We start from the raw sequence: 16,158 nt of genomic DNA on the forward strand, positions 1-16,158 counted from the left end.
TAATATTGATTATATGATACACTTCAACACTTCAAATTTTTTAATCATTATCGGTAACATCCTATAACACAACTCAGTCATGTTTTATTCTTTCGTTGAGATATTATAAGCCTTGTGTTTTGTCACACCTGCACAAAATGCACTTTGAGCACAAAACCTGTTGCACTTTCGTCGCTTTTATGACAAAATAACCTGAGCTCGTCACAAGTGCTGTGCATCTTTCATCCCAATGTAGACAGATTAGAGGAATATGTAGACATATACAAATAGATTTTTCTTAAAAAATCTGAGAAAAAGAGATGGTGCCTGTAATTCAGTTTATTCTATTTTTTAAATTGGCAGTGGGGAGAACCAACAGAGTTGCTAAGCTTTTTATGAGCGCAGGATATGAATGTGTTAAAGCAGTACAAAACAACTAAACACAAACTGCCATGTCAAAATACATCATGATGCACATATAAAAGGCAAATTGAAATTTAGAATGTGTTGTGCTGTACCCTAGAGGCACAACAGAGCTAACAGTACATAAGAAAGCTATAAACATAAACCATCATTTACAAAATTAGAAAAATGTACAATATTTACCTGAGAAATCTGAATTTCTCGATTTTAAAACAATGTTTCCTTGATACTGTGTATAGAAAACAAAAAGAACAACAAAAAAGTTCACTAGTTGTCAGAGTCCATGTCGCTGTCTCCCCCGATAGATCTGAACTCTTCGCTCTCCTCGTCTTCACTTAGTTGGACCTGGGAGAGCACAGCTGGTCCTCTCCTCCGTGCTTCATCTTCTTCATCTTCCTCCTCCTCCTCACTGATGCCGTATTCTTCTCCATTTCCCATGCTAGAAGGCTGCATCTGACTGCGGCTCTCTGTCTCCTCATAGCTGCCGTAACTGATACAGGAGACAGAGAAAGTCAGAAAGAGGTGTTAAAGACTTACATCAGCATATAGCAATGCATGTGACAACATTTTAAAATTTGATTCAGAAAGGAAGCGTCCACTAATATAATATAATTTATCTATTCTTAAGCATTAGAGTAGTTAGTAGTATTCACTCCGGGGCCTGTTGTACCTGACGTTGCTGTCTTCCATGTGAGGCTCATCAGGTCCATCACCATCGTATGACATCATGCTCTCATCCTGCTCCATACCCATGCGTGCTGTCTCTTGAGCTCTCCGTGGAGGTGGAGGTCGCACATCCACCTCTCTGTCAGAGTCGCTGCCGCTCTCCGACAGGTGAATGGCTGGAGGGGACACACAACGCATCAGCATAAATGTCAAACACAAAGCACATAGACTTCACATATGAATGATTAATGATCATTTATGCCATGTTTATGCCATTAAGAGAACATTTCACTTAATTTTTCCATATTCATCTCCATAAGATCTTGTGTTTCTTTACTTTAGCTGTGAACATGTCCTGTTTTAAAAGACCCCATTTCCACCTCAGGTGGACTTACAGGAGAAAGGGTTGTCGCCCTCCTCTTCACTGGCGTCATCCTCTCCATCAGACATGAGCAGGTCCTGGTACAGCACGCTGGCTTGGGCAGGGCGGTTCGATCTTCCTTCATCATCTTCTTCCTCCTCCTCTTCTTCCTCCTGGTCGTGCACCCGTCTGCGAGGTGGCAGTAACATCTCCTCTTCATCATCTTCGTCCTCAAGATCTCCTTCTGCATCCTCTGCCTACAGACATGGATCAGACAAACGAGAAGCAATTAAGAAAGCCATAAGCAAATTAATTATGTAGATAAAATTCAATCAAAGAATAATGATTAGTTAAAACATATCTACACATTTCCTAAGACTGTGCAAGAATTAAACCCATTTCCTGAATTTGTTAATAAAGCATCGCCCCAATACAATCAGTTGCTTCAGGGTGAGGATGTATGTGTCTACTTTGTTGCAGTGGAATGACTATAGAGGGAGGGGATTCTGATATAGTACTATATATATATATACTTATATAAATATGCAAGGTGCATTTTCATTCATTTATACATGTACGTCAGTGGTGACCTCATAAGAACTCAATGAATTTTCATAAAATCAATGTCCTACAGGAGCAGGAGTCTTGGGTTTGCCATCATCTTCCTCCTCAAAGCCTTCAATGTCCACATCTGACTCTTCCTCCCCAGGTCTTCTGCTGTGGCGTCCCTGAGAAATAGGACCATAAAAGTCTGAGAACGCCCTTGCCAAATGACGAAGGCAAGAAGCAAAATAACAATTCTCATCAGTTATCTGTAATGTTCTTTATAAGAAAGAGCTTGTACATAAGGTACAACAAAGTGTGTAAACAGGCCTGGTGCTCTGAGGATAGTTTGAGGAGAGGTGGCATGTGGTTGCAAGCCTTATTTCTGTCTCTCTCCATACCTGCCCCCCTCTCTTCTCTGGAGCAACCACTAGAGGTCCCTCAGAGAAAAGGCTGCTGGGCTCTCTGGGCAGACTCCCTGAAGCCCCGCTGTCAAACAGATCAGCAGGCTGGCCAACCCCACACAGAGTGGCACACACAAATGGAGAGACAGGACAAGACGGTGGGATTGAAGGAGAAAAACAGGTTGGGAGAAAGAAGACACTACAGTGAAGAAAGTACATTGTAGAGAGGAAACATGAAAGTCTAGAAAGGAGAGTTAGTGCAGAGAACGAGAAAAAAAAATACTAGGGGAGGAAGAACACTGCAGGGTGTGGCAAGGATACTACTGTACGCAGAAAAGCTTTGACTACCTGGTGTGGCACATAAACAGCTAGAGGCCTTAAGTCTATTGTCAATGTGGAAAGATACCCTGGAAACCACCAATTGCCAAGCTAGTAAATAAAAACAGAGTCCTCGCTGCTCTCCTACCTGTGGTGTGTATGGCCCTGGAGTCATTGGGTCCAGACTCTCCAAGTCTGCTGCATCCAGAGCTGCCTCTTTAGCAGTCGAGATGTCCTTCTCCAACTGGGTCAAGTGCTCATCGTACTGGAAACACAAAAACAGGCAATTCATACACTGATCAGTGTTTTTCCTGCTCATGAAAATACTGCTGGTATATATTTGCTGTTGTAATTTTCCAAATTTGACCCAAAAGAGATATACAGTGTTAAAGAACAACAGATTTTCACTTTTAAAATCCCTTTGCACTGTTCCCAGCTTTGCTTTGCAGGTGTTCTGATAATATGTTAAATCCCAGCCCAGTGTAATTCACTGCATAAATAGTCATGATTCTTCCCCTTAACCCACAGAATCAGACTCAACATACCTCCGCCAAGGTCTGCTTGCACACATTGACAATATCCAGGGCTGTCTTGGTGTAAGGACTGTCTGGGCCTGTGAAAGACAAGTATTTGTTACTGAACTTTAGAAATCTGTTTGATGTTACTCACACAGTTTTTAAGGGACGCTGACTGCAGAGGTTTGGTTTGGTTAACAGTGATGTTAATTTATTTACCATTGTACTTGATGCTGTTGGTGTGGATAAGACTGACATCTGAAAGGAAGGCATCTCGGTTCTGGTATTTGTGTTTTGAGATGTTCTGTTGATCCATGAAATACAAAGAGACAAAGAAGAACATTTTCTGTTAAATTTCTTTGCATTGCTGATTTAAATTTATAATAATTTATCAAATGAGGATATTTGTTTCAATGTTTACACCTTGTATGACCCTCACCTTGCGGATGGATTCCAGATCCATGGGGTTTACAATCACCTTATAATAATCAGGCACAAACTTTTTGTTGACAGGATGATGGAATGGCCATGACTACAGAGAGGGGAGGGATTGAGAATGAGCTGCAGATCATTACTTTTATTTAATGCAACCTGTTCAGGTATTAAAAAAATATCTAACCTGATCAAAAAATAAATCAGTGACTGTGGTAAAGAAATGCTAAGAAGAGGTGACTCACATCAGGAACCACCATCATTTTCTGGGTCACTATGTTGTCCAGGATGAAGGAGAAGGCCACCTGATCATCATCATCCAACAGTGGGTTGATGGCTTTCTCCAGCCTCACCAGCCTGTCCTCCTTCTGGACACACACACATACATACATACAGAGGTTTCAGAGTAAATGAAAATAAACAATATGACGAGAAGTGGTGAAATAAGACAAAACAGTTGTATTCACACTCACCTCCTTCAGTTTAGCATCGCACAGGTCCAGCATGGACTGTGCTACCTGTGTTATCGGATGCTTTGCCCCTGGTGAAACAAAAACAGAAAGCCATCTTGACACGCTGCTACAGGCTTAAAATAAAAGTCTTACTGAAGACTCAGTACGACATGACTCACTTTTTGAGCCTTTTGTTAAATATGTTGTTTTAACTGTACCATTGTAGGTGGCGCTGTTTTTGACGATAACCTCCACTGCTTCACGGAACTCCTCCCTCGACGGGTACATCCGTTTGCGTACATTCTCCCTCAGTGTCTGCAGGTCCATGGGTCTAGTGATGATCTTATAATAGTCCTTCACAACCTTGGCGTTGACTGGTGTGTGGAATGGATATGTCTACGTAGAAGAGGTGAAGGTAGTAAAAGACCGCAGAGCTTTGTATGGGAACAATGAAATGTTGGGGTGAATGAGTGTTTTCATCACTGATCTTACATTGGGGTGATCGCGCATGTCGTTGATGATGCTCTCTAGCACAGAAGACAAGGTCACCATGGGGTCAGTGCGTCTGCGGTGGATGGCCTTATGTGGTTTCTGTGAACAGAAACAATGGAAAACAACAGCTAAAGGTACTGAGTTCAAAAAGTGTTAAAACAAGCTGTATACCGTCATTGCTTACATTGAGATAGTCACAGTGCACAGCACTGCCTACACGTCTTTTCTTCTTTGGTGGGAGCTGTTGCTTGGGGAACTTGAGCACTAAAGACTTCCTGCGGACCTCATCAGCACTGTAAGAGAAAAAAATTGTTACAAACTGTAGGGAATAGTTTTGACTCAGAATCTCTGAAATACTTTTGAGGGATTGTTGCTGTCCATAGATCCCGTTTAGAAAAGTCTGCACTTCTGATAGGTAAAGAAAATGATAAAGGCAGGAAGAACAAGGACAATCCACTACCTCTCAATGAGCTGTTTGCCAAGTACAATCTTGGTGCCCTCCACTTTGATCAGTTCCTCATTGTCGTTGTGGATGACGGTCTTTTCCAGCTCCTCCTCCTGCTCCTCTGTCATGGCAACTGGGTTAGAAGGCGGGGCATTGGTCTGATAGTACAGTGGGCAGAACTTGTTGGTCCTCATGTGTCCTATGGCTCCACATGCGCCGCACTTTAGCTAGGGAAAAGAGGCAAACATTAAGGAACACGACAAATAACGTACTTGTGCTATATGATGACAATGCTGAAAGAACAACACTACAAAATGACCAAAAGAAAGCTAATTGGCCCGAGGTTTTCATTTAGCTGGGCATTAAAAAGCTAATGAAGAAAAAAGGGAGAGAGGAGTATAGTATTGAATCAGCAAGCTTACTTTTACCTTGAGGTCTGGTCTCTCTTTGACCTTCTTGGCCTTCTTCTCTGGGGGTCCCTTGATCTTGTCCTTCTCTTGGTTTCTCTTCAGTCTCCTCAACTGCTCCTGAATACGTCTGCGCTCCTTCCTCATCTCCTCTCTGTGTTGCTCATCGAAGAGGGCGAACTTTCGTCTGCAGCCACAAATATAACCATCACTGGCTGGTTAACATCCACTGGTTCATTTGTGGTGATTGAACGCACCTAATCTAGAGGCATTTCTACGACATAAGGTTCTGGCTTTCTGCTTAATGAGCTCCATTAATCTCAATTAGAGAATCCAACATTATGCTGACCTGCTGGTTAACATTAGATGGTACACAATTACAACTAACACTTAAGTATGTATTTGCCAACTACTTTAATGTAAATACATGATATAACAAATGTTTGTTTTCAAACATATGTTGCTCTATTGCATCAATGAGACACAGCTAGGATCAAATACAACTGTAAAGATAAAAAAGCTTCAAGTTTGATTAGAGACTTACATGAATTCGTCATCCTTGGTGGTTCTGATCCTGGTGTAGGCATCAATGACTGATGCCTTGCGTACTGTCTCACAGCGGACATATTCCTTGCCGTCCTCATCCCTGAAGGTGCGATAGATCTTCAGCCGTCGTCCTGTGGCCGAAGAGTTTAGGCTTGTGACAGAGGACGTATCGTCGTCCTTGTGTGAGCTGGTGGACAAGGAACTGGCTACAGAGTGAAGGAAAATAATGTTTACAGTGAGAGACATGAGATTTTTCAACTTTACACAGTTAACACGTGTTGTCAGTGAATGGAGAGAAGTTAGGATGAGAAGTACACAAGCCTTTGCGCCGCTCCTTGCGTCCTTTGTTGTCACGGTCACTCTCCTCGCCCATTAGCATCCTCTGCAGCTCCTTCCTCTCCTGCTCCTCTCTCTCACGGGAAAGCTGGGAGCTGGTCTTCTTGTTCTGCAGCATGTTCTCAATGTTCTTCCCCATCTCTTCAAAGTCACTGTCCTCTGCTGAGCTGCTGTCTGTGTCCGTGGAGAGCACCTCTGTCGATTCTAACACCCTGTGGAGGGAGTGCAACAAGGACAATGACTCCGAGTGTGCTCAGACAGAATTTCTAATAACAAATATAGCTCTAAATAAGAGTCTCACTTGTTCTGCAGGTCAAAGATCCTCTGACACTCTTCCTTGTAGCGCTCCTGGTGTTCAGCAACAGAGAAACGAGACCCTCTGGCAAACTTGCTCATGGGTCCCTCACCTGAACGTGCCTGCTCTGTAGACATGGTCCTGACCACGTCAATCACCTCCCAGCGAGAGAGCTTCTTGATCTAACACACATACAAACACACAATCATTTTTAAAAACCATAACATACCATACCAGAAGAGTCACATGCTTTTCTTACATACATATTGTAATGAGAATGATTAAAAAAAAACAAAAAAAAACAGGAGAATGGACAAGTTTAAGTTATCCATTGTTGTGATTAGTGGTTGTCATGGTTATTGCAGATCAAACATGGGATTCTCTAGTCTCACTAGACTTTTCTACATCAATTTCATGTTTTTGCATATCACCATGCTCTTACTTCTTCCTCTGGAACACCAAACTTGCGCAGCAGCTGCTTGGCATTCTTCAGTGAGAGTCTCCTCAGGTCAGCGTCTGTCCCAGTCACCGTCTTCTTGGCAGGTTGTGGCTCTTTGTCATCCTGAAACACCACACAGGACCAAAGTTTTCACCCTTTGTACCTACACAAAGCAGAACATGGAGTGGCAGAATTTTGCTTTAACCAGTCAGACCTTCTGCTGAGTTGGCTTGTTGGGCACTTTGACATAGGAGAAACCCTCTCCACAGCCTGTAGGATCAGCCACTCCTGTAACCTCCAACAGGCATTTCCCCTTCATGGCAGAGATGAAGGCTCTTGTTGTGTTCCATGGAGCTGTGCGCACCTATGATGTGAGACAGGATCAGCGTGGTGTAAGTCTTTTTGCTTTTTGTTAACTCAAGTCCAGAACACTTAACTTCATAATTGGGAAGCACTTGGATCAATACCTCATCGTCAATCTTCATTTGAAAGTCCTCTTCGTTCTCTTCTTCCGGAGCAAAGAAGGATTTCTCACCATATCCAGCATCCTAAAGGAGTTAAATAACTTATAGTGAAGCTGTGGACACAAAACTCACTTATCTTAATCATCTGAATCAAGTTATTTAGTGTGAAACATGGTTGTTACCTTGAGTCTCTGCTCGGCCACCAGCATGCTATAGTAAGCGCAGCATTGCTCTGGAGACACCATGGCTCTGATCTCTTCTTCTGTAGGTAATCTGAAGTCAGGCTTCAGCACCCACCAGTTCGAGTCCATCCCTGGCATGTGGACAAGGAAATGTTCTCTTACCTGCCATCTTACTCTTGATCACAGAATGCAGTAGAATAAGCAAAACCAAATCTTGTTCTCCATGTTTCCAAACCCTTGCTTGATTTGCTTATGTAAATACTGAACATTTGTATCCCGTGTCCACATACTGTCCTTAGACTACGTCTTACCTTCAGGATAAAATCCATAGTAGGCGTAAAAATCTCTGTCCCTGCTCAGATTCCTATCTGTCAAGTCAAGGTGCACACACACTGCTGAGCTCATGCAGCTTCAAACAGCACAGTATCTCTTTATAACCTCAACATTGCCCTGATACAAAACAACGAGGTTAGGTTTTTGTCTAACAACATTGATGATCACTGAATGGTGAAAATACAGGGTGCAGACTTAATGAATGAGCAAGAGCTACCTGTACGTTTGAAGTCAGCACAGAGTTTTAGTCGTTTTCTGATGCTGCTCTCCGAGTGTGAAGGAAATGCTTTCTTTATATCCTCCATGCGGATCCTCCGGGGCCGATCCTTGCTCTTCCAGAACAAGCGGTAAATGAACACCTACAGAATACAGACATGACAGTTCAGCATTTGCAACAGCAACAGCTAAAGTTTGTGGAAGAAGTCAGTAAATTAAACATACCTGAAGGAAGTCCCTGATGTGGGTATTGGCTCGTTTGGAGTTGGGACCAGGAACCTCAAACAAGGGGCACTCCTGACCAACCACAATAATGTCCACAATCTCTCTGATGTAGTAGCCATGTCGTGTTCGGAGAACCAAGAAATCAGTCTCTGGCATCTTGTGCAGGTAGATTGGAGCACGGAAAAGGTTGTTTTCAAACGCCTAAGAAAAAAATAATACATGTCACATATTTGCCATGATAACATACGAGCGATGAGAAATACCTAATCTGAATATTGACGGTGCTGACCTGGAGCAGCTGTCCAGGATGCAGAGAACCGAGGAAAGGGGATGTGTGGCAGTACACAGTCTCTCCATATTTACAGTCAGGTGCTCCAGGATCTTTTCCAGGTTTCTGAAGAATACAGTAACAACACCATGATGTAGTCTAACAACTCTTGTTAGTTTTCTTGTAAGTTTCTAAAACTTCTAAAATGCTATTTACAGCATTCTAAGATTTTTAAAGGCCTATGCAAAGTTGTGAGAGTGAGAAACAAAAACCAGACTAACCCTTTTGTAGTAGTTTTTGATCTTAGTGGCCATGCCGACCTGCATGATCAGAGGGGCGTATTCCTCACTGTACTCTGCCAGGATCAGATCTCCATCTTTACCTGTCAAGTCCTGTGGTGTTCGCATGAAGAACATGTCTCCTCCACCTGATGCCTGCCGTTCCTGCTCTCGCATCTATACAAAAAATATTAACATATACACCGCTGACATTGATCCAGAAATGGAAGAAAAGCAGCTGTGTGTTCAAAGAATAATAATGCTTGTGCTGAGCAGGGCTCCACCTTGGCCTTCTTCTTGATGTGTTTAAGCAGCGGCTGGACAGCATGAGGACCTGGCTGAGCCAATGCTCCAAATGAGTACTTCTTCAGAGTTGGCCGATGAAACTGGCGAAGCTTCATGGGCCCCATGTGAGTGGGGAAGAAGGGTTGCCTCAGCTCCAGTGCCGGGATGGAGTGCTGTTAAAAACACAAAAGTCAATCAAATTACATGACATTCTACATTTCACAGGTCATGGCACTGTGTGTCCACTCTATATTATTTGTCACAATTCCATCACAATGTTTATTTTCAGGGGCTGCTGACCTGAATGATGTTTCCGCCGAAGGTCCCCCTCAGGCCCTGCTGTTTGGGATAGTAGAACTCGTCATTGGAAAGGTTCCAGGGGTCCTTCACTTCGGGCTGGGACATGTTCTGAATTGAGAGAAAGGAATGTGATGCCATTCAAACCTTTTCTATTTTCAACTGCAATGCTTAACTACAATTTTGAGTCCAAAATGTCATAGCTGTTGCTGACACATTATGGTGGTTAAACGGAACTAAAATTTAGTGTTTAAAAACATATTTGCTGCTTCATTATGTAGCCTTGACCTTCCTTATTAGACACATATTTTACCACTTCTGATTTTCAAATGCCCCATATTTCCATTGAAGAAGCACTACTTTTTATCTGCCATTTCTCATCATCAAACATGTTTATTCCCCTGCCCTGATAAAGCATTATACCTGCTGTGGCTCATCTTTTATCACCCCAGTCTTTCCCAATAGGATGCGGCTCTTTTTGATTGCATTTTCCTTTTTATTTTCTTTTGATGGGGAATGTGACGTTGTTTCCTCCTTTTCATCAGGAATTTCTACAAGAAACAGTTTCGGAGGTGTCACAATAAAAGAAAAAAAAACAGATGTGGGTTAGCAGGTGTAAGGTGCCAATTTTGAATAAAGCAGAACAAAAGTGAACATGCAGCCTAACGACATGATTTTTTTTTTTTTTTTATATACCTAGAATGATATTCTCATCATTGGGATCCAGTGTGAGAACAGGTGGTATGAGCATGTGATCCATCTCCTGGTCATCCCAAATAATGTTGTCTTCCCAGCGTCCGTAAACTAACTCTTCATTGTCAATGGGAAAAATGGAGAACCAAGGACAGTCTTCTTCCTGAGAGGCTGCGGAAGAAAAAACACAAATGAAAACAATACAAACAATGAGAAATTAGCTCAAGGTGAAAAGGTCTGGTGAACCGATTACTTACATTTTGACCCAAAAATAAATTCACCTTGATTATCATGGTTGTTTTTTTCCCGCTTTGAGCCAGAGATTGAAGAAATTTTGGGCATGGGTGGAGGTGTAGGTGGCACCAATTGCGAATTACTTCTTGACAGCCCTGTAAGATTAAAAAGCTTATTACATTTCCTTTACCCACATGAAATATTACAGCATGCTGCTTCACCATCAGTTACCATTGTACACTAACAATTTTAGAATTGTGTATTTTTTCCTGGCATCTTACCCTGCTGAGCATTGTAAGCATTGGCGTTGCGTGTCATACTAGAAGGTAGCCATCCTGCCAGGCTGGCTCGCTGAGTCTTTGTACCCTTGTGTTTTACGTCCTCCCCATTCCAGATAATATCATCCTCCCATTGCAGTTGAGTAACCATCAGGAAGAGCTCGTTCTCAAGGGCAGCTCTGTCCTCATCTCCATCATCATTATCATGATTATCACCGTCATCATTGCTGTCGTCCTGCCTCTGAAACTACAGATATATCACACACAATATCAGTAACACAATCAGTATAATTTCACTGTGATGGCTACAGGTGTTCATGTCTGCGTACCTCCTGAACAGTCTCGGTTATTTCTTTAGGTGTTTCCTGAATCTGAGGCTCACTGGACTGCTCATCTTTTAGCTTGAAGCCATAGTTGAAACTGCTTCCATCCTCTGGGACGCCTAGCATATCGTACCAGAGCTGGGCTGGACCATATCTCCATTCTGCTACTTTAGGTCGAGACTCGGTCTCCTTGTCCCCATCACCACAAGTTTGTGAGAACTTAGATTCTACTGGAGCCATCATGGTTATCTGGATAATGCAGAAAAGCATGTAAAGTATTGAATACCAGTTATTTAAGTAGCAGGTGATATTATGAGAGCTTGATATAGCATGTAACATACAAAGATTTACCTCATCATCAGAGAGACATTGCTCTGGTGGTGGAGGAGTTGCATACTCATAAATCCATCCAGACTTCTTCTCCTGGTTTTGCTCTGTGGGCTCTCCTTCTGGAGGAGGTGTGCCAGGCTGAGCGTCCCGGTGCTTCCGTTTCTTCTTCCTACGGGCACTCCTCCAGACTGATGGCATGCTCTTTCCAGGACCAAACAGCCTTAAGAACCTAAGCACCTAGCAGTACAGCAGAGAGAACGGGTGTCAGTGCACTCCATGATTTTAAAATAATGATGATAAAATAAACCTTTGGTATGCCTAATGATAAAGTTCAGTGCCTGTGAAGATGCTTTACCTTTCCAGGCCTAAACTCTGGGAAAAGCTCTGTGACACTTGGCAGTGCTTTGGCAGCATCCTTCTGCATGATGCCAGCAAGAGGGAGGTTGAGCCTGTCTGGGGATCCTCCGACCCCGGAGCCCTGGCCGGGACGGTCCGTTTCTGACTCAGAGTCAGAGGAGCTGCTGAAGTCAACCTTATCAGCCGTAGAGGATGGTGCAATAATTGAGGGCAAGATGATGCCATCGCCCTCTTCCCCGACTACTAGGATGACAGATCACAGCAGCAGTAGAGACAATCAAACTTAGTCATTAGATATTTGTGATTTACAATACTTGAACCAAGTCTGATCTGCTATTGAATTTACTTCATAATAAAGTGTAAAATCTGTTTTTCAGAGGCTATCTAAACCTTTGACAATAACATTGCCCCTCATGAAGTACCCTTGGCAAATTCACTTTCTTACAGACTCCTAAGTTACAGCTCAGTAAACAGCAAACATCTGTGGAAGGGGTGAGCCAAACACAATTCCTCCCCAGGGACTAATTATGAGTAAGCATGTATTTACCAGTTGTGGTCTGAGAGGAGGATTCATCTTTCTTAGCAGATGTAGGGAGACTTGGTGGTGGTGGAGGTGGCATAAGCTTAGAATCTATATCCTCACAGTCAGCATCATAGTCATCCTCATCATCTAGGATTAAGGAATATCAAAAGGTTTACATTAAACAAAAGAATAAAAATGAATTTAAAAAGTATGTAACATTTGTAAAATCCTTTTTAATTTCTCTAAAGATAAAAATATTTTTAATTTTAAAAATCAAATAAGTTTTATAAAACATAAGACAAAATAATGTAAGCAAGAAAAACTAAAATAAATATGACTCTTGGGAGCTATAAAATGATCACCTGTTTTCCTGCTGGGCTTCAAAGACCCCATGGCCTGACGGTACTTCTTTGTCTCATCCTCAGCAACCTCACTGATGTCAGAATAATCAACTGCATCCTCAGTGCTTTTCACCCAACCTGAATGAGGCAAAATATCAAAAATGTTACTCCATCCTGTTTCTGGCTACATTAATGCAAGGTTCCATGATATATTTGCCCTTACCTTCAGCATCCACACTACTAGAGTCTCTGTTTTCCTCCTGATCACCATCTTCATTAGCAGTAATCTCTGTAATGAGTGAGCCCAGACCCAGAGTACCCAAACCAGCCAGATGCTTTTTGGACTCCTGGGGTGAGGAAAAAGGGTAGAAACAAAACAGAACATTTCAATGAGCAGGTTTGAGGAGTTAATCATCAAAAATTGCATCCTACATTGTACATATTGTACATTGGATATGATGCATAATAATTTCCAATAGAAAATTATGATCTTATTTTAAATGCAATGCAAAATAACACTGATTAAAATTACTCTTAAATGTTGTGGTAGAAACTATCTTTAAAACACCTACATTGTCCAGAACACTGTCATCCTCTAGCTGCCCATCTTCGTTGATGTTTCCGAAGAGGAAGCCCGTTAGAGAGAATGGTCGATCTTGATCCTCGTCACTGTCAGAGTCTGACATCCTGAAGGGTCATGAGACATAACATTGACAGTATTGGCATTTGGTTCATCTTCTTATCCTAAGTGACTTTCAACATTAGTGAGACATCACTGTGTTCCCTGAATGATCATGCATGAGTGATGCATCCATACTGCATCCATACATACTGTTTATGTATCAACTGGTGTGGCTAAATCAAGGTTCAAATCTCTGCTCGGAAAACTTATTACTATACCAAATATAAGTTGTCTTGTGTTTATCTCATACAAGATGAGAGAGATTTTGGCATGTACAGAGCAGACTTTAAGTATTTGTAGTTACACAAGTTTTGTTCTCCAGGTTCTGTGCTTTAACTTTCAATTTGAAATAAAATAATGGATACTACATTAAAGTTTCAGCTTTTATTTGAGTAGGTTTACATCAAAATACAAAGAACTATGTGTAACACACAGCCCTGAACACATAGTGCCTAAATTCAAAGGGTTCAGAAGTAACTAGACACTTAGACCTGGGGTGACTGTGCTGTCTAGTCAACAGCTCCCAAGCTTTGGAATAGTCTCCCACCAAATCAGAGATCCTTGGACTCTGTGGACTCTTTTAGAAAGCAACTGAAAACCCATCTATTCAGACAGGCTTTAAGAAAATGTGTTATTTTATGCTTTTAACCAGTGTCCTAAATGTGTTTTTCATATGTTTATTTTTGTTTTTTATTTGATGAATTTGATTTTAATTCTTTGATTTGATTTAATTAATTTTGATTGTGAAGCACTTTGTGACTAGTGCTTGGGAAAAGTGCTATACAAATAAACTTTACTTGCTTGCTTGCTGAACTACAGAATGTTACTTGAGGAGTTGTGTGTCGTTTCAACCTTAGCTTATGCACAAAAGAGCTCACACATGGCTCTGAGCTGATTGAGAGTTTCTAGTTAGATTAAGGTGGAGTTGTTGAAGCTATATCAAAGGTTATTGTTGTGACAAAATCAATAGATGGGTACTTTCTAGAAAAGCAGGTGGGTGCGCATAGTTTCCTATGTGAAAAAATGACAAACAACCTGGTAAACTGAGGAGCATAACTCTTGACCACAAAATCATGTAGGGTTACATATTTCCTTACAAACAATCAAGACAAGACTTCAGGACCATAACATCTAAGGATTTAGTTGCAGATGCAGTTTTAAGTTCACATACAAAAAGAAAGTGGCAGAGTACTTGAACAAAGTTCTATAGATTGATGAAATAAAAGTCAACCTCTATCAAAATGATTGAAAGAGGAAAGTCTGGCGAAAAAAGGAACAGCTCATGACCAAAAGGCACCACCTGAATTGTCAAACACAGTAGTGGTTATCATGTGGCTATGATTTAACCGCTGATGGAAGCAACATGAGGTATACAGAGGTATACAGGAGCATTCTGTGCTCAGATTCAGCCATATGCATCAAAACTCATTGGACAACTATTCATCATTCAGCAGTACAATAATCCTAAACCTACAGCCAAAGCAACCAAAGAGCAGGGTAAGGAAGTGTAAAATCCTCGAGTTTAGACCGAATTAATCACCTGATTTCAATTTGATTGAGCTGCATTCACTTGCTAAAGACCAGACTAAAGGCTGACAGACCCACAACCAGTAAGAACTGAAGGTGACTGCAGTGAAGGCTTGGGAGAGCAACACCAGGGAAGATACAAAGCATCTGAACTTTTTATGTAGCATCCATTACTTTATTTCTAATTGAGTGTGCTGAAGCACAGATCCTGAAGAAGAAATAAATACCTTTGGTCTGGACTGTATGAGTATGTATTTGTAAACACAAATATGTCTTTAAACAGTGCAACTTCTGTGATTTGATGTTGTACCTAGAAATGGCCATGAATTTTTCTCTTTTGTGGGTGTATGATAATCCTGCTCTTGTCTTGGTTTCCTCTCACATAGATGTTCTGATCTTAATTTCTGACTGGAAAATCAGACATCTGGACTGGCCTTACTTAAAGTTGCCCCTGAATTGTTGTCAGTATTTTCCCACCGTTGATTTAGTGTTTATTTCTGCATCATAATAATGGGCAATCATTGTAGCTAACACTGTAAATTTTGTTAGTTGTTTGTTGTGTACGTACCGTCACATCGTTATTCAATCTCAATCTCAATTATTAGTGAATTAGTTCATTGTGAACTAATTCATTGTGAACTAATTCACTGATAATTTTGACCTGAAGATTTATAACATATAACCCTGATAACGTTAACATTAGCTATGCTGCACAGAAATATGGCGCTACTTACGTTGGCTAAAGTTGGCTAACTAACTACCTACCGTTATATAGTGAAAACCAAATATCAGAAATTGCATAAATGCAACATGCACTTACCTTGCGTGACTCCTATTCAGATTCGTAAGCTTTGGTTTTATCCAGCTTGATATATCTACTGAATGCTAACCCTACTCAAAGTAAGTTAGCTCAATGTTAGCTACAAAAAATAACTTATAATACGTTAACTAAAATCTATTTTGTAAACATATTTCCCCCGGTCCGTCGGTCTGCTTTGTGAGGCCAATAGAAAAACCCCACAAATGTATTTTTGGTTTCAGCATAAACCTTGTTTTTATTTATGTGTGTCACACACTGCAAAAGATCACTGACTGGTGCTAGCTAGCGGAAACTCCAAGTGACCCGGATGGACAACGTGACGTGTTCAGGTACTCCTCTGACGTAGTAAACTGTCGAATTTGCTACAGTGAAGCGAATTATTCAGTATCCAGACATCATTTTTGGCAACATGTATTATACACAGCCGAGGGCCGCAGTCTTTCAAAGGA

The 16,158-nt window shown here is 41.4% G+C and overlaps 1 protein-coding gene across 12 annotated transcripts; it reads right to left on the reverse strand.

Moving 5' to 3' along the window:
- Window positions 1–22: 22 nt before the first annotated feature.
- taf1 (TAF1 RNA polymerase II, TATA box binding protein (TBP)-associated factor) lies at window positions 23–15,996 on the reverse strand. 12 transcript variants are annotated; one of them, XM_056397562.1, is made up of 42 exons: window positions 15,710–15,996; window positions 13,253–13,367; window positions 12,904–13,027; window positions 12,702–12,818; window positions 12,364–12,486; window positions 11,815–12,056; window positions 11,481–11,696; window positions 11,136–11,378; window positions 10,810–11,053; window positions 10,552–10,683; window positions 10,298–10,465; window positions 10,025–10,152; window positions 9,605–9,712; window positions 9,304–9,477; window positions 9,023–9,196; window positions 8,763–8,867; window positions 8,474–8,674; window positions 8,250–8,391; window positions 8,011–8,067; window positions 7,700–7,830; window positions 7,521–7,601; window positions 7,268–7,417; window positions 7,057–7,176; window positions 6,621–6,796; window positions 6,299–6,531; window positions 5,982–6,189; window positions 5,453–5,624; window positions 5,046–5,257; window positions 4,770–4,878; window positions 4,586–4,684; window positions 4,312–4,489; window positions 4,115–4,182; window positions 3,887–4,009; window positions 3,649–3,741; window positions 3,429–3,513; window positions 3,240–3,307; window positions 2,843–2,959; window positions 2,374–2,481; window positions 2,062–2,157; window positions 1,464–1,686; window positions 1,073–1,244; window positions 23–892 (listed from the first exon to the last, which is right to left on the reverse strand). In XM_056397562.1, exons 2-42 carry the CDS (start codon window positions 13,364–13,366, stop codon window positions 670–672), a joined length of 6,057 nt encoding a protein of 2,018 aa, XP_056253537.1. In that variant the 5' UTR covers window position 13,367; window positions 15,710–15,996; the 3' UTR covers window positions 23–669. The 12 variants fall into 12 exon arrangements, with proteins under 12 accessions (XP_056253537.1, XP_056253540.1, XP_056253539.1 ...); XM_056397565.1 differs by having other exon boundaries at window positions 10,576–10,683; window positions 11,815–12,059; XM_056397564.1 differs by having other exon boundaries at window positions 6,305–6,531; window positions 11,815–12,059.
- Window positions 15,997–16,158: the final 162 nt, after the last annotated feature.

Source organism: Seriola aureovittata, chromosome 15 (assembly GCF_021018895.1).
Source record: "Seriola aureovittata isolate HTS-2021-v1 ecotype China chromosome 15, ASM2101889v1, whole genome shotgun sequence".
In the NCBI taxonomy this organism is placed as follows: domain Eukaryota; kingdom Metazoa; phylum Chordata; class Actinopteri; order Carangiformes; family Carangidae; genus Seriola; species Seriola aureovittata.

What these genes read in the sequence shown, in the direction of transcription:
- taf1 (XM_056397561.1), bottom strand. Translation starts at nt 13,366, where the DNA reads ATGTCAGACTCTGACAGTGACGAGGATCAAGATCGACCATTCTCTCTA. An exon ending in ATCCTGGACAGCTGCTCCAG is followed by an intron (nt 8,675 to 8,762) that starts GTCAGCACCGTC and finishes TTTTTTTCTTAG; the next exon opens with GCGTTTGAAAACAACCTTTT. An exon ending in GGCAAACAGCTCATTGAGAG is followed by an intron (nt 4,879 to 5,045) that starts GTAGTGGATTGT and finishes TTTCTCTTACAG; the next exon opens with TGCTGATGAGGTCCGCAGGA.